We start from the raw sequence: 19,524 nt of genomic DNA, 5'->3' as shown, positions 1-19,524 counted from the left end.
TTAGGTGATCGATAAAGCACGTTTGTACTATATTAGGTGATCGCTATATCACGTTTTTACTATATTAGGTGATTGCTATATCACGTTTGTACTATATTAGGTGATCGATAAAGCACGTTTGTACTATATTAGGTGATCGCTATATCACGTTTTTACTATATTAGGTGATTGCTATATCACGTTTGTACTATATTAGGTGATCGATAAAGCACGTTTGTACTATATTAGGTGATCGCTATATCACGTTTTTACTATATTAGGTGATTGCTATATCACGTTTGTACTATATTAGGTGATCGATAAAGCACGTTTGTACTATATTAGGTGATCGCTATATCACGTTTTTACTATATTAGGTGATTGCTATATCACGTTTGTACTATATTAGGTGATCGATAAAGCACGTTTGTACTATATTAGGTGATCGCTATATCACGTTTTTACTATATTAGGTGATTGCTATATCACGTTTGTACTATATTAGGTGATCGATAAAGCACGTTTGTACTACATTAGGTGATCGCTAAAGCACGTTTGTACTATATTAGGTGATCGCTATATCACGCTTGTACTATATTGGATGATTGCTAAAGCCCGTTTGTACTATATTAGGTGATCACTGAAGCACGTCTGTACTATGTTAGCTGATCGCTAAAGCACGTTTGTACTATGTTAGGTGATCGCTAAAGCACGTCTATACTATATTAAGTGATCGCATATCACGTTTGTACTATATTAGGTGGTCGCTAAAGCATGTTTGTATTATATTAGGTTGTCGCTATAGCACGTTTGTACTATATTAGGTGATCGCTAAGGCACGTTTGTACTACATTAGGTGATCACTAAAGCATGTTTGTACTATTTTAGGTGATCGCTATAGCACGTTTGTATTATATTAGATTGTTGCTACAGTATGTTTACCAGAGATAGAAGAATTTATCACCATTTATCCGAATGCAGAAAATCAAAAGACATTATATTAACAAAAACGCTGGCATGATAACGCTGGCGAAATAAAAGAAACTTGAACGCTTTAATTTGCACAATTACTAATACTTATCAATTTACAAATCTTAATTTTCGTACGTTAAAGTATTAATTAGCGATTCTTAATGTGTATATTTTTTCCTTCATTTTTGCCAATGATTCTAAAAATGTAGATTAAAGATAGATGATGCATAATTTTAACAAGGTTGTGTACAAATTGGAAAGATTTACTAATGCATGCATAATTTTAACAAGGTTGTGTACAAATTGGAAAGATTTACTAATGCATGCATAATGATAACAAGACTGTGTACAAATTGGAATGATTTACTAATGCAAGAAACAATGATAACAATACTGTGTACAATTTGGAATGATTTACTAATGCATGCATGATTTTAACAAGGCTTTGCACAAATTGGAATGATTTACTAATGCACACATAATGACAACAAGACTGTGTACAAATTGGAATGATTTACTAATGCATGCATAATTTTAACAAGATTGTGTACAAATTGGAATGATTTACTAATGCATGCACAATTTTAACAAGGCTGTGTACAAATTGGAATGATTTACTACCTGATGATATCCAGAATCTGTTCCATCTTCACTTCGACCTCTTCCAGCTAAATGAGTGGTTGCATAAGGCTGAGGATAGTAAGAAGAAACAGACGATGAGTGTTTTTTATTCTTTTCCATCTCTGACATCCTCATTGCTTCCGAGGCACTTCCTTTTCTTCCCTGGTAAGGACCAGTACCTAGAAAGCAATCATTCTTGCTGATCGTTTTCTCTATTTTTGCAACATTGTGTTCCCATTTATATTAAAAACAACCTCTACTGTGTTTCGTTTTTTAGAATATCACACTCATTGTTGCTCGCAGTGTGAACAATAATTATTGTGTCGCATTTTTGTGTAAAACAATTTTTATTGTTGTTGCCATAGTTTTCAATTTTTCTAAAAAACAACACTCATTATGCTCTTATTTTTGAGAAAAACAACACGAATTGTGTTTCTATTTTTGTGAAAAATAACATTCATTGTGTTTTCATTTTTTTGTGGACAACAAAACTCATTGCTGTTTCACCCATACAACTCATTGTTGTCATTTTTACTACTTCAACAAACTAGTATCTATCGAGAAAAAAATCCTTTAGCCTTAATTTAATATCGAGAATGAAAATTATGTTTTTATAATTTTTTTTAAAAAATTAACGCAAAAGCTCAGAGTTCAAAAATGTTCAATTCGAGTTCAAAAAGCTCAATTCGAGATTCCCTGTGATTTTTCTATAATTTTTTTTCTAGATGTCGAAAACAGTTTAAAAAAATAAACTTATTTTTTTAAACCTCTTAACGCACACATTTAAAAAAAAGAAGCAAAAAATAATTTTTTATAAATATAAAACATATTTTAGAACCTTGTTTCAGCAAAAAAAAATTACAAAATGGTGTGCATGAAAATTACTGTAACATAAAATACCGACCCCGCACAAATTATGCACAGAGTGCACAGTTTGGCCTGTTTAGCGCGCTTGGATTAAGTCAAGCGCACACATTAAGTGGTTAAACCAAAAGTTTTTATCTTCCATTGTTTCTTTGTCAGAAAAGAGAATTTTCACTTAAATGAAAACAATATATACATAGTTTAAAACATATAGAAAAAAAATATAAATTCATTTATATTTTTCACCTTATTATTAACGAGAAATAATGCTAAACAAATAATTTTGCAAAGAATTTTAATAACACAGTCTCTTTAGTACAACACCCCCTTACAGCGACCCTTCCATTACCACAGGGAATCAAATACCGTTTGCTATTCTATAGACGCAATGTTACACAATATTTAGTATTCATTTTCATTCAATAGTTATACAATATACAATAGAATACAATTTATACATTATACAATTGTTAGTATCCATTAGAACGTCCGCTTTGAATAATTAATTCCAATATAGCTACCGAAATCTAGAAATTTAATTTGAAAAAAAAAACTTTTAAAGAAATTAAATTTTGAGATTAATTATTATTTTAATTTAATTTGGAAATTAATTAATTTAAACTCATTTTCTATGCTGTTTAGACACAATAAATGTAGAACATCATGAATCTCCTTTAAATGAAGGAAGAGTTGACTGCCTAAATTCTTAGACTAAATCTAATGTGGCCATATTTTTTGATCATTAACTTTCTAACTGTCTAACTTTCTTTTCATTCCTAATCTGTCTAACTTTCTTTTCATTCATAATCTGTCTGACTTTCTTTTCATACTTTTCTTGTTCAAAATTGTATTAATTCTGTTTGTAAAATGTCAGTCTCTTGTGTGGTTTATATTCGATTTAAAATATTTGGACATTGCATTTAGCTTGACGTATGTTATTTGACAAAAAAAAAAAAATAAATAAATAAAATAAAAAATAAATTAAATTTGAAAAAAAAAAGCATCGAATTAGCATATTATTTTTAATGCATTTTTGCGTCATTACTAATTTTTCTGTTACTTTCCAAATTCTTTTTAAAGTAAAGTATACGGTTTAATATAGGATAATATTTTTTAAAAACTATACTTTAATATCTACGGTATTTTTGTGCACTTCCGATGTAAAAATCTCACGTTACAACGTCCATTTACGCCTTTACTACGAAGGTCGTTCTATTGAGTGTAGCAGTAAAGTAATACAATAGTAGTAATGGGACACTCATAAATATGAACTTACCATAATGTTCAGATGAATGTTTCTTTCTGACAACAACGCACACAACACAGAGGACAACGCTAATGACCACACCCGAAACAGCCACCGGAAGTATGATGGTCATGTCGAGGTAGAAGGGGGCTGTTACTTTATTTACAACTGTTTTCGGAGTAACTGCATCTGAAAAATTATAAATGTTTCATGAGTAGTTGAAAAAAAAAGAAACTGCAATTACATTTTCGTGATAAGGACGTGTATAGCACCTGCAATGAAAATTAAGTGGTCTATTACGACCACCTAAGTAGTCAGTTAGTGGTCCGAAAATTTAATATGGTAGAAGGACTTAAGAGAAAAACCGAACTTTACAATTACATACACTGGTGCAAGAAAGCAAGAGAATTTGCAGACTTGGTCGATTATCTCTAGAACTACTGGACCGATTTTAATGAAATTTGACATACATTGATACAATACAAAACAAATATTCATTCAACAAATGTAATACACAAGCATGATCGTGCTTAACACTCGTTGTGGTCGGAAGGTATAAAATTGCCACAGGACAATTCAGACCAATTGCCACAGGAAATGATTAACTGCCTTATTTCAAGTATGAAATCAGGCTGCAAGTCCTGTATATTTGTAAGAGTTGCGTAAGAGTATGCAGGTGGCACTGTTGTGAATATCTCGCCAATTGTGAGGCCCCGCGCCACACGTGTCTCTCGCCAATTGTTTTGTTTTTGAATGTGTGCTTCTTTCTTTGTTGTTGTGAAGTTGTTGTCTATTTCTCGAATCTCGAGATGTGTGAGTTAGCATTCTTGTGATAATGCATAAAATAAAGGGAGGTTACAGTTCAACAGTTGTGTGTGAACTTTATGAGTTTAACATATTATTAATTCGAACCAGCGCAAAGAACCATGACCCCCTATTAACCCATTTTTTCGTCTGTTCTGCAACCGCTGTTTCATACCTTTAGACTCCAACGAGCGCTGCTCTTGAGTTGTGTGTATTGGAATTGTTGAATGGTTATTTGTTATATCAATGTATGTACACACCAAATTTCATTAAAATCGGTTTAATAGTTCTTGAGATAATCGACCAAGTCTGCAAATTCTCTTGATTTCTTACACCAGCATATTTCATGTTATGGAACTCATCAAAAATTATTAATTGCAATCTATTACACCCTAAATCTAATTAAGTTCATTGCGCCATAATGATTGAAGATTAGTGTTTATTAAAGTTAAATGAAAAAAAGCTAAAATAATATTAGTAAATAAATTTAATGTAGTGATGAAGCCAAATAAATAAATAAATGAAGTAAGAACAAAATATCAGATTGAAATTTAATTATCTAAACTTTTAAATAAAGTCAATTCTAAAAGAGCAAAACATATTATTTCATTGATGAATAATTATACTGTCAGTATACAGCAGAACATGTAAATTTGAAATTTCAACACTTAAATTTAAAATTTTTTGTACCAGACACTGAATACCATGCATTTGAAATTTGAATACCATGAACGCATTTACCATACGCATTTGAATTCCATAACATAGAATAATAAAATTAGTACAAATGTTTTTTTGAAGAGCAGGGAATTCGATGCAAATTTTTTTTTTTTCATTACTATTTTTAAAATTACTAACATATTTCAAGCCGACACTTTCGTCAGCCATGCGTATGATTTTAGCGACATATGTAGAACAATTGGCGACAATCCTCGCCATGTCGCCATATTAGAGTGGACCCTGGTAATTGGAAGGAGGATATAGTAATATAAGGAGAGTCGGCTGTTCCTATTCAGAAATCGTTTAAGACGACCAAATTTTTGATGCTTTCTCTCAAAACTTCTAGACTGATTTTCAAAAAACTTTATTTTGAATTCTGAACTTTTCCTTTAAAATTCGGAAGATTTGACGTTAAAATTCAAATTAAGTAAGAATTGTTTTTGTTAAAAATTGATATTAAACGTCAAAAACAAGTCTATGGTTTGTAATAACCTACAAGTAAGGTTATTAAAAAAATTACGACTAAATACCTTACAGTTAAAAAAATACGGCTAAAATTCTACGGCAAAAAACGTTTTTTAAAATTTTTTTTTTTTAAAAATACAAGGTTATTAATTACAAGTAACAGAATCCTTGTAGTAATTGGCGATTATCATCAATAATTTACTTCTGGTAAAATGCGATAACAAGTAATTGATCACTGGTGGTAAAATTTATCCAAATAGGACACATTACAGCATACTTTTGCCTTAAAAATATACATTTCTTACCCACATGCTCTTGAATTCAAGAGTTAATTCTCAACAATTAAATAACAACGTATTTACAGTATTTACCTAAAGTATTAAGCGTAGAAAAGGTGTATTCAGCGTCCGTTGTACCAGCTTTATTTGTGGCAGATATGTGAATCTGATACCATGATCCAGGAGATAGGCCGACCAAATCAACTCTCATATTGTCCGAAGGCAGTGGTCCGTCGTTGAGAACTGTCCACTCCATATCCTGCTGCTGACGGTAGCGAACCTTGAACGACTTGATGGGACAACCTCCATCGTGCCACGACACCAGATTCATTGTTGCTGCCGTCATATTCGTGCTCAGAATGGATTGCTTATCCGGGGCTAATGGAGCTAGAATATAAAGTTTAAACTGAATAATTTATTTAAAAAGAGTATAAATAGTTGTTTTACAGTTTAGACGATTTTATGAACGGCACTTAATTTGCTTAAGTTTTAGAAAACGCCAACAACTTAAAATACTATATTCACTACAAAAGCCAATTTGTAACTAAATATTATGTTTGAGCCGCAATGGCTCAGGGGATAGAGCATTCGCCTTCCAATGAGGTGAACCGGGTTCGAATCCCAGTCGATACGAATTCCGCATCCAGCATTGTACCGACCACAGTGCTGACGTGAAATATCCTCAGTGGTAGACGGATCATTCCCCTTGCCGTTAGGCTAACCGTGGGAGGTTCTCGTGGTCTTCCTCTCCATGCAACGTAAATGCGGGTTAGCTCTATCAAAAAAGTCCTCCACGAAGGCAAATTTCTCCTAATACTCGATCCAGGAGTTGCAATGTCTTCTGGATTGGGTTCAAAATTACAAGGCTACGGAGTTGGATATTAGTAGTCGTAAACCCATAAAATTGGGTCGGCTGTAAAACAACGGTTATAAAAAAAATAAAAATAATGCTAATGGCGAGAGGAAAAGTATGGAGAGAAGAGATATCTTGAGGCACTTTACTAAGAACATTATAGGTATGCAACATGTATTATGACAACATTATATCGATAGGAAAGTTAAAAAAAAAAAGAACTGGAGACCAATTATATTATGCTCACCTCCACCTTCTGTTTTGATGACCAAAATTTCTCCGGGTTCACCTTTTCCTGCAGAATTGTATGCCAAGAGGAAAAAATGATATTTAGTGCCACATTCTAAGCCATGAACTAAGTAGTTACGCTGATCTCCCGCGATGTTGGACTCCACCCAATCATTGCCATCCTCATGCTTATGGTGAAGCACGTAACCTGCACAAAATAGAACATTATAACAAAATTCTAAGAATAAATATAATTTCTGAAATAGTGTTTAAAAAGGAAATAATTCTGATTTTATTATTTCTAATTGAACATGGACAAGCCAAACTCGCCAGTCATTACCCCGGCAAATTAGGTTAGAAATGTGCGCCTTTCGTTTGACAAGAGAGCACCACCAAGGTGAAAGTACATCATGGTTCAGAAATCCTCGTTTAGATGGAAGCACTACTCATTCGTGAGGCCACATCCTTAATTAAGACATGTATCTGAAGAGGAAGGAAAATTTCTCCAGATCTCTGTATCCCTAGTACTACTCAGTGACTGACCACAGGACCTCCGGATCGGAGCTCGATTCTCGAACCACTGGTTAGCACGGCTTATTCTGATTCGTCAGAGGTCTATCTCTAATCGATCGAACACAACAGTTAAAGGGGTTAAGACGGAGAGGGAAAAATTTAAATATTCTTTAAATTCTCTTTATTTAATCTTTAAAAATAAGCTGATAGTGAATTTTTACTCTATTCAGCTGTATCTTTTGGTGCATGTAAAATACAAGGTTGCCCCCATCACAATTTTATATATAAATTGTGTGGAATTTTATAATCTATTTTAATTTTTACTGATAAAATTTTCTTAATACAGTTTTGCTATCAGCCGTTTCTGAAAGGTTGTTAAAAATATATATTTGTCTGAGCTTAGATTTTTTTATTAATATCTTTGTTTTTGTGCAATTTACGTTATAAGAATTTTTTTATCATTATTCAAATCGGTTTTTATTGGTTTAAACTGTACTGAAATTGAATTTTAAATAAAATCTAAAAACTGATAAATGTGTAGTTTTAAACGACTGGCTTGAAATTAGTGGCTGGATTTATCATAATTACACTGACAGGCCCAGTCCTGAGACCCCCTAAACGTTCCAAAGAATTTCTTTTTGTGTTTTTCCTTAATAATTGTCTAATCGAACTATGTGCTAACAAAGTATAATAAAAATAAGCTCAAATTTACTAATTTATCGTAATTTACTCATAATATAAATAATTTAAACACACTTCATTAATAAACAATAAGTAAATTTTGTTTGAAGTTACAAACAGGGGGCTCTTAACATTTCCATGCAAGCCCCCCCCTCCCCCACATTTCTAGATCAAGTCACGTTCAAAATTATGTATAGCATATTTTCGTTGCTTTGTTTGTAAGTTTGCGAAAAATTAAATAGAAGTTTTTAAAACTATCAAGTATTTTTAAACTAATACCCCTTATTTCAGACAATTTTGTAAGGTATCGTGCTGTCGAAATGGAATTTAGGAAATCGTGCTATGAGATTTTTTTAAATTTATTTAATTAAAAAAAATAATTAAACTGAGATGATTTTAATTTAATAATCGTAAGTACTTAAATAAAAATTTATTATATACATTATAAGTTACATTAAGAAAAGAACTTATGTAGGGATAAAGAAAATTTTTAAGCATAAAAAATATTTTGTTTTTCCAATTTTTCAATTCCAATTAAAAAAGTGAATAAAAAATGAGATAATTTTAATTTAATAGTCATAATGAAATAAATTAATAATTTATTATTTAAGAAATAATAGATGAACTCATATTGTGATAAAAATAAAATTCTTATGAAAAAGAATATATAATTTTTCTGATTTTTTATTTTTTCCGTGTATTTCTAAAATATTTTAGTTCTTTTTTGATGATTTTACTTTCAATCTTTTTAAGCTGAAATATAAATGCACCTTACGGATTATATTTTAAGACTTTAATTTATTCTTTTTAATCATGGTGCTGCCATCTTTTATTCAAAATGTAAAACACTTTCATTTCAAAAACTGAAAATAAGTTTGGTGCTGCCATCTCACGCCCTAGTCTAGAAACTTTAAGAATATCTAGTTTTATATACTACGAAATAAATAAGATGGCAGCTAAATTTTGTTGCTTCTGTACTTGTCACAGCAGCAAATAATAGATTTTGATTTTTTGCTCGCTCTTAAAACATCAAAACCCGAAATGAAACTGGAAAAAAAATCTCGTTGTAAACTGCTAAAATACTTCATTTTGATGAATTCAAAATGAATTGTTAAAAATTGTGCAAAACATGACCAAACAAAACATTTTATCTATTTTAATTCATTTCTCTTTTGCACGTGGAATTTGATCTAAAGAATTATTACTTGTGAGTATTATATTTAATTCAAATTATGGGTATTTTAGAATGCGACAATGTGATACATGTATTTTAGAATGTGATAATTTGAATGGTGTAAAAGTATTAAATATTAATAATGAGCATGTTATAGACAACTTTATTCCTATGTTATTCTACACTGCAAAAAAAGTATGGTTAAAACTACCAGAATATTGTAAAATTTACTGTATTCCTGAATATATGGGAAAACCGAAAAAGTTGGGAATTTTTATCGACGATCTTTGGTAATGATTTTGCTAAAATAAACATTAAAATATGGTTCTATAAAAACTGATGAAATTTGGTAATTTTGTTAAAATTTATTAATTTATCATTACACCTTAGAGCATGGCAAAAAAACCATTTTTTTCTGGCTACATCTACTTTTGAGTTTCGCATTTTTTTCTAAATGTGTGGTACCAAGAATTATAATTTTGTAAAATAGAATTTCTAATAAGCCGTTATCATATAAACGAAAAAATTATGAAATGAATGGTTTAAATACCATATATTTTGGTTTCATTTACCAGAATTAGTTTTTTTAAACCAGGAATTTCATTATTCCACAATGCGGTGTATTAGAATTTCTTTCTCCGTACAATATTTTGTACAATATTTCCGTACAATAACGTGATATTTTTGATCCAGAACGCAGAAATTAAGCCTCTCATAAACTGTCTAGGGTTGGGATACGGTTTGAAAACTGTTGTTTAAGAGCCTGTTTAAGAACTGATTGTTGTCGCTTTAAAACCCTCTGGGTTAATACAAATCATATCAATATGAAATTAAGATTAGGTTAGAAGATGTAATTTGAATGCAACAGGTAGATTATATGTTACGACGTAGTTCTCAGAGCTATTTGATAAAAATGCGCAATTCAAAAAAATCCAGCTGCAATCAATTTGTACAAGCATCTGTTCAAATAAAGAAAGAAAACACCAGCATTCATCATATAATGAAAAGCAAATAAAAAATAACAATCTAATTTTACAAAAGAAGAAAAATCTAAAAAATTTCTTCATAAAAATATATAAAAATTAAAATATCATCATCATCATCATCATCATATTTGGCCAGACACCCCAATGTGGGCCAATGCCTTCCTCTGACGATTTTTCCATAATTTCTTCCGATTTATCTTTGATCTCCAAATCTTTTCATTAATTACAAGAAAATCAGACTCCACCGAGTCAGCGTATCTAAACCGCGACCTTCCCCGATTTTTTGCTCCAGTGGGTTTAAAAAAGCAGCATCTTTTTTATTGTATTGTCATCACTTATTCGAATCACGTGGGCCATCCAATTCATTCTATTTATTTTTGTGTATTTTATAATATCGGGTCTTGTACAGTTAAAAGTTAAATCCCCTTCTCCAGTTATTGTTTTTCCGCAAAATCTTTCTCTCAAATATTGCGATACAATTTTCCTCCAGCTTTGTCATTATCCAAGCCTCAGATGCAAAATTAAAATATAAATAAAAATATATTTTCATTGGTAAATATAAAAAATATGATAGAACTACAAAAAGATACAAAAGCTATGAAAACTTATAAACTTATAACTTACCTTTCGTTTGAAAGGTAAGTTATTAAAATGATTAAAAATTATATCTTTGGATTGAATATTCCAATTAGGATTAAGTATTGTATTATACAAATACAGTTATGAAAATCTACAAGGAAAAATTTATTATAAATATTTTCATCAAAATTAATTTTATTGAAGAACGTTCAGGTACAAAAATGAAAAATATGAAATGAATGAATAAGATTTATTAACCTGATACTGGATTTCCTTTATCATAATTTGGATCCCATGCAAGATGAATCGATGACGTTGTTTTGTCCATTACCGTTAATGGCGGAGTCAAAGGTGGGTCTGCAATAATAATTGAAAAAATATATAATAAAATGTGTTATACGTATCATTCATATTAATATGATTGAGAATAAAGATGGTTTTTAATCAAAATGCAGGTTAAAATAGCTTTTTTAATTCACTTAAAAAATCAAAATTTATTTTGTATTTTGGGATTGCATTGTGCACAGTAATAAACTTGATAGAATGCATTACAGCTTTTGATTTAATGTTCGTATTTTCATAGACTGCGCTGGAGTGATAATCGTATGCATGCTAATCAAATAATAATACACGCTAATCAATTAATACAGACTATAGTTTAATTTACTAAAATATTTATTAAAAAATTATATGGCTAATTTCGTTCAAGTCTTTGAAATTTTCATTCAAAAGTAATATACAATTCAAATGGATTTGTTATTATATTCAAATTGTATAAGGGGAAATAATAAATAATCTTAAAAAATTATACTTTGTATGAATTTTTTTTTGATGCACGAGTTTATATGTACAATTTATTCGATATGCATAAATGGTTCAAGAGCATATAGTTCAAAAAGATATACTTGGAAAAAACAACAAGAAGATATATACTTGAGCAACCCAAATCGGACGATGAACAAGCATGTTTATTTGGAGGAAATATATTTTTGTGCTTGATTTTTGAGTCTTAAAATATGGACTGTACAAAGTAACTAGCTGATTTAAGGTTAGCCCCTTAAACCAAAAATATTTAATCTCAGTACAGTAAGGAGCACAAAAAAAAAGAGAAATTGAAAATTTTAAAAATTTTCTTTCTGGTGATGTTTGTCTCCCTTTTAATTCTAGCATAAATATGCATAAAATGAAGTTATAAGGGAACAAAGCATTTGAACATATTTGCAACTCAAAATTTTCAGCTTAAAAATATATTTCGTTTCAAAAATTTGATTTGAGTAGAACTATCATCAAGCAAGAAAGAGATAGAATGAAACTTTTATAAGCGTGGGTAATCAGGGTTAATCTTGACGGAGATTTTAATATAAATATGAATACTGAAGAAAAAAGGTGACGTCTTGAAACACGTACATAAGCAGGATATGAAAACCAATCCGACGACAAACATCAGTTGAGACAGTTTTTGCAACCCATGATTTGAAATGTTGTGACGTTTAACGGAGTCAAACCAGAAAACAAAAAGCATTTAATCAATGGGTAACCAGTGATAGTAATAGAGCGATCACATTTTTTTATTACTAATTTCTTAGTTGCATGCACGATGAAGGAAATTAAAATATAATAAAATAAGAATAGAAATCTTTCAAAATGAGCAAGAAAATTTATTTGACAGAAAATAAATTCTTATTCTTCTTCGTATAGTTTGTATAAATACTTTGCAAGCGTTATAGAAATTAGCGTAAAAATTTTTACAAGGAAGAAAGATAATTTGAAATCAAATGCATAATTTCAAAAGATACTTTTAGTTGATTTAAAGATTCAATACAATCTATAAGTGATGCTATTTTAAGAAAAAACAATGTCCATTCATTGAATTTTTTTCGTTAATTTTGTTTCATTAAGCCGTTATGACAATAAAAATGAATCATGTTACAAATTTCAAAGTCTAGGAAACAGTGTTACAAAGAATTGCAAATTCAGCACTATTAGACAAATAAATCAAGAAGCTTATCACCGTTCCGATAAGTGAGGAAATTACCAGGATGCGAACACCCTGATTAACTTCCCTTCAGTGAGTGAACCTTTCAGTCGGATTTTCCGTTGCAACTCATAAAAATTCCAATCAACGTTCGATTATTAAGTAATAGAAAATAATTCTGATGTGCACCCTGATGAGAAAGCTAACAGCTTTCCGTCGTATTAGCAGGTCTTTTAGGCAAGCATTAAATTAAACGAAGATAAACCTACGCTATATACTTTAAAAGATTAGTAATTAATAGCTTTTAAAATGTCATTCAGTCTCTGGCCAAATTATTCGACGCACTGTAAGATTCTATGTAATATTTTAATTATCAGGTGATACTCTATACAGCTTTATTGTTTTTACGTGACTAAAACCGGTTTGCTCTTGTTGACGTTAGTGTATCAATTGATTAAATTGGACGACATATGATATAAATTTGATGACAGGATGAATTGGACGATATATTATATAAATATAAAATATTTACTACATCAAGCATTATATCAGTACATTTGTATTTATTTTTAACGGATTGCATTACAATGTTAACCATTTGATACACTAACGTGAACAAATACAAACCGGTTTCAGTCGTGTAGAAACAATAAAGCTGTATAGTAGTATCACCTGACAATTAAGATTTTACATAGAATCTTATAGTGCGTCCAATAATTTGGACAAGGACTGTAGAATTGACAGTCAAAACTGAAGTTGGTCTACGAAAATATTTCAAAAAACCAGTTTTACAACTCTGTACTGTAAAACCATTATTTTTGAAAGTAACACATTTCTACAAATTTAATTTTTTACTAATGTAATGGTGCAATTTTTAAAAGCGATCATTTAGTCACTATTAACAAGTGCACAGGATATGTTCAACTTAATTTCCTACCATTCTCCAACGTCTGAACGACGACGTCATCCGATGGTGGACCGGCACCTTTTGAATTGAACGCCTGCACCACCACGCTGTACTTGGTATTTCTTCTAAGCCCAGTCACGTGACATTCCTCCTTGAAGCCCTCGCCGATTTCTAGTGTCTTGTATACAAAGGTGTCGGGAGTGTCGGCGATCTTGTAACCGACGTAATATCCTTTCAGTAAACCATGCTGCAGTTCTGTTGTGGGTGGCTACACATTAAAAATGAATTAATTAGAGCATGTTAGAGTAACCAATGTCAAAAAATAAAAGGGTTCGTAAATACTAAAAAAACTAACGAATGTGAGATTGAAAATTAACAATGTGATTTTGCTCAGCAAACTTCTTTGATTAGTAAGTGAGAAATACCAAAACTAACATACATAGCATTGAAAATACACCAATATTAATGTATATATATATATATATATATGTATACATATATGTTACTGTGAATGATCGGTGTTACTGTGAATGAATAACACATAGGACTAAAATTTTTTAAAAAAAAAGATTCATGCGATAAATGCTTCTTTGAGAAAGCCCATTTTTAATGATACATCAGTACTATTGATAAAGTTTCATCATCATACAGATGATACAGCAGTAATACTGATGACGGTGAGCGAAGGAAAGTGCTATTCTCTGAAAGACGGTTTTAAATGATTCCTCACTAATACTGATGCTTTTTGCAGAACGATGTGCGAAAAATGTTTAAAAAAATTGATGGTTGAAGCGCTTTTGGAACACTAGTTTTTATTTAGAATATTATTTCTTATCATTTCTTCAATAATAAGGATGAATTTAATAGATGACGTGTAAAAATAAGTTACAAAAGGCATAAATGTAAAAACTTTTTTTTTTGTAGATAACTAATTTTAATGATACATCAATAAAATTGATGAAATTAGCAAAGTGATGCGAGAGTGAGAAAAGTTTGAAGAGATACTTGTTATAAATGTTTTTCTTAGAAAGACCATTTTAATGAGTCATCAATAATATTGATGATTTTGGCAAATCAAAGTTTGAAAATAAGTTTAAAAAGATACTAAAAGGAAATGCTTCACACTGAAATATTATTTTTTAATGATTCATCGGTCATACTGATAGATTTATAAGAACGACGAGCGAATTTTTTTAAAAGGTTTTATGTTGAAAATGCTTCTTTCTGAAAGATGGTTTTTAATGATTCATCAGTAATACTGATCTTCTTAGCTGAACGATATGCGAAAAAACTTTTAAAAAATTACATTATTGGAATCGTCATTTATTTGGAGTATCATAAATTATCAGTTGGAGTATCATTTTTTAAAAAGTATAAGTGGGAAATTCTCTTCTCTGAGAGAACTATTTTCAATGACACAACAGTAAAATTGATGAAATTAGCAAAACCATGTGAGTGTAAAAGAAGTTTTAAAAGATACTTATTAGAAATGCTTGTCGTAGAAAGACCAATTTTAATGAGTCATCAATAATAATAATGATTTTAGCAAATTGAAGCATGAAAAATGTTTTTCAGGTTTGAAGTATGAAAAATGTATTAGTATGAGTATGAGTTATGTATCGAATGTATGAATTGAATTATGTATAGAATGTATGAATTAAGTATGAATTATGCATTGAAGTATGAAAAATGTGTCCTTCTTTAAAAAAAAAACATTTTTGTTGATTCCTCAGTGATATTGATGATTTCATTAGAAAAAAGACTTACAAATGTGCTTACCCATAAGAAATTTCTCTCTTTTTAAAATTTTTTATTTTAATGATTCATCAGTAATAATAATTAGTTTGAAACAACGATGAATGACATTTGTTGGAAGAACTTCAGATTATTGTCGAGAATAATAGTAGCTTGCTATTTTAGTTATACATATATTTATAAATTTCCATTCCTAGTTATGATAAATCTCTCTAACGATAATAAAGTGGCTTTAATATTTACTCATATTGAAACATATTATAAACTTGGAGAGTGCATTTGGTCACTCCCGACTTATTAATGAAACAATTAAACTGATTATTTACAGACCATATATATATTCCGACTTCCACTCCACTAATAAACTACTCACTAAGTTAATATATTACAGAAGCTCATAAAAGCTAGTTTATTCAGTTTATTTAGATGTAAATGCAAATTTCGGACTATTTCAACCTTAATTAACTGTTTAAGTGCAGTTGGCATTAAAGCAGTTTTACTCACATGGAAATATATATAACTTGATTGTCATAGTCACGTTAATATATTAAACTTAAAAAGCTGATTTGAATGTATGTAAAAGTTATACATTTTAAACGGAATAAACTCAGATTTAAAAACTAATTTTGATGTACCTAAAATTTGGAAAAGGTATGGTGCACAAATATAAAAAACCTCTACTATTTTAATTCGATAAGAGGTAACTCACTAAAAATTGAAAAAATAAGTAGCTCAAATAGTAAGATAATTGTAAAAAACGATTTTTTTTATTTACAAAAAATAAAATATTCTTGGGAAAAAATTATTGCAGGCCCTTTTCTCAAAGCACAAAAAGTGCTAATTTCATTAAATTAAATAAATTATCCCCAGAAGCTGAGGCGATATTTTTATCTTATAATATAACCGTCGTTGAATAATCGACTCAATTTTTTGGATTTACGATTACTAATGTTCAACTCCATAGCCTTGTAATTTTGAACTCAATCCAGAAGACAAGGGAACTCCTGGAACAAGTATTGGGAGAAATTTGCCTTCGTGGAGGAACTTTTGATGGAGCTAACCCGCATTTGCATTGCATGGAGAGGAAAATCCCGGAAACCTCCTACAGTTAGCCTGAGGGCAAAGGGACTCTTACCCATGATCCGCCTACCACTGAGGATATTTAACGTTAGCACTGTAGTCGGTGCAAGCCGGATGAGGATTCGTTTCGACCAGCCATCGCTGGGGATTCGAACCCGGTTCACCTTTAAAATTAAAATTATCATTTCAAAATTTAAATTATTGTTTTTCTTTAAGTCTAATAAAGAACCTTAAAGAAATATAAAAAAAAATGTTTGTAAATAATTGCTCGAGTGAAAAGTAAATTTATGAAAAATTTTATGATTTATGTATTGTACTTGAGATCGTCGTTTTTCTTTCCCCATCTATTTATAACACCTCAAATATACTTATTCAGATTGTAAAAAGAGCCTTAATGTATTCAATATATATGTTTTTTATTCCAATGCCTGTCTGGGGAATGGCCTACGACATACAGGCATCTGATTTGTTGGCCATTTTTTCAGGGGCACCATATTGGGTGGGCGAACGTTGCTCCCACAGTAAGGACAGATAGCACAGAGAAGGAAAGAACATCCATGCCTTGACCGGGATTCGAACCCAGAACCTTTCTGATGCAACGGCAGTTCCCTAATCCCTACACAGGCCGGTCGGCTATGTATTTAATATATTTATTATTATTATTCATATTGTAGAGACCGACGATTTTTTCATCGATTCATAACACCTTCAATATATTTATTTCGGTTGCAAAAACAGCCTTCATATATTTATTATTATTATTCATGTTGCATAGGGCAACGTTTCCTTCATCTACTTATAACACCTCAAATATATTAATTTCGGTTGTAAAAAAAAGCCTTAATATATTTATTATTATTAATCATCTTGTATAGATCAACGTTTCTTTCATCGATTTATAACACCTCAAATATATTTATTTCGGTTGTAAAAACAGCCTTAATATATTTAATATATTTATTATTATTATTCATGTTGTATAGATCAACGTTTCTTTCATCTATTTATAACATCTCAAATATATTTATTTTGGTTGTAAAAACAGCCCTAATACATTTATTATATTTATTTTTATTATTCATGTTGTATATATCAACGTTTCTTTCATCTATTTATAACATCTCAAATATATTTATTTTGGTTGTAAAAACAGCCTTAATACATTTAATGTATTTATTATTATTATTCATGTTGTATATATCAACGTTTCATTCATCTATTTATAACACTTTTCGGTTGTAAAAACAGCCTTAATATATTTATAATTATTATTCATGCTGTAGAGACCGAAGATTTTTTCATCTATTTATAACACCTCAAATATATTACTTAGATTCTAAAAAACTTATTTTAAAAGTAAGACTACAATTTATCTATTCTTAATCGAAATAAAAAAAACATTCCATAACATTTAAATCGAATTTTTAAAGGAATAATTAAAACCATCTATTTAATTATCGTAAAAAATAAACAAAAAAAAATTAAATTATATTTTAATCAGGTTTGATTTATCAATATGTCAGTCGAGAGCCATTAAAATAAATTATTGGCATTAAATAAAATTAAGATAACCGACTATTTCCGAATTCCTCGTTGATAAAAAAGCTTAACTTATTTTTCGTGACCAATATATAACGCTTTTTTGTTGCAGCTTCATTTGCCTCAACGTGTTTATTTATTTATTTTTTTATCGAGTTTCGAGCAAAAATAATTGAGCACTTACATGCAACAAAAAGGCATTAGTGAAAAATAAGTTTTTAAAAGAAATAAAAATCAATTAAAAGTAATTTTCTTTAAAAATCATTTTTCTTTTCGGTCCTATTAATAGGGAGTGAAACTATTTTTGCTTAAGAGTTGAAAATTATGATTGTTGAAATACTTTTAAATTGTGATTAATAAATCGATTAAAATGTAGTTGCAAGGTTGAAAGTATAAAAATCTTTTTAAGAAGCAATTTTAAATCACTTTTAGGAGGTTTTTTGTTGAATTTATTTTTCTAAATAAATAAATGAGAGCTTTTTCTTTTAAAAAAAAAATGCTAGTCGTTAAAAATATGAGGATTACGTATTTACATAGTTAAAATAAATATATATTAAAAGAATAAAACACTTTTTATAAAATAAATCCAAAATATTTTTTGTGAAATTTTTTATCTTATAAAAAAGTTCAAAAAGCATCAAGCGCACATTTAATTACTTCTTTTTATATTGAATTTTATCTTACTTTATTTTTTATTTTATATAATCGTCATTAAACAGTCGACCAAATTTTGAATTTACGACTGCCAATGCTTAACTCCGCAGCCTTGTAATTTGGAACCCAATCCAGAACTCCTGGATCAAGTATTGGGAGAAATTTGCCTTCTTTGAAAATTCTTTTGATAGAACTAACCCACATTTGCGTTACACGGTGAGAAAAACCACGAAAACCTCCCAATGGTCAGCCTAACGGCACGGACACGTCAACCATGGAGAATATTTTACGTCAGTACTGTGGTCGGTGCGAGTCGAGTGCGGAATTCGTATCGACTAGTCATTGCTGTGGTTCGAACTCAGGTCACCTTATTTACAGGAAGGAGCTCTATCCCCTGAGCCACTATTGCTCTAAATGTTGAACTGTCTATTTTTTACTAATACGAAGCATATTTTCATGTAACGAAAAAATGGTTCAAAAATATTCTAGAAGAATTATAGATATTCATGGTATAGAACTTTCGCGCTGTAAGAGACAGTGCACTTGCTTATACTAGCTTCAATTTTTTGCGCATTTAAAGAAATTTTTGGTGTTCATAAAATTTGCATGATTGATAATAAGTGCAAAAAAGCTGATATATATATATATATA

At 30.0% G+C, this 19,524-nt stretch overlaps 1 protein-coding gene across 1 annotated transcript in view; it reads right to left on the bottom strand.

The window, feature by feature from the left end:
* LOC107450135 (cell adhesion molecule Dscam1-like) overlaps positions 1-19,524 on the bottom strand; it is a 398,660-nt gene that overhangs the window by 13,865 nt on the left and 365,271 nt on the right. Inside the window, exons 17-22 of the mRNA XM_071186796.1 lie at positions 13,876-14,113; positions 11,222-11,320; positions 7,050-7,238; positions 6,043-6,336; positions 3,713-3,871; positions 1,573-1,751 (exon numbers count right to left, since the gene is read on the bottom strand). Of these exons, the coding sequence (XP_071042897.1) occupies positions 1,573-1,751; positions 3,713-3,871; positions 6,043-6,336; positions 7,050-7,238; positions 11,222-11,320; positions 13,876-14,113 (1,158 nt within the window). The remainder of the gene's footprint in view (positions 1-1,572; positions 1,752-3,712; positions 3,872-6,042; positions 6,337-7,049; positions 7,239-11,221; positions 11,321-13,875; positions 14,114-19,524) is intronic.

Source organism: Parasteatoda tepidariorum, chromosome 1, assembly GCF_043381705.1.
Source record: "Parasteatoda tepidariorum isolate YZ-2023 chromosome 1, CAS_Ptep_4.0, whole genome shotgun sequence".
NCBI lineage: Eukaryota > Metazoa > Arthropoda > Arachnida > Araneae > Theridiidae > Parasteatoda > Parasteatoda tepidariorum.
The sequence above is the reverse complement of the archived record's forward strand: the minus strand, read 5'-3'. Positions and strand labels throughout refer to the sequence as shown.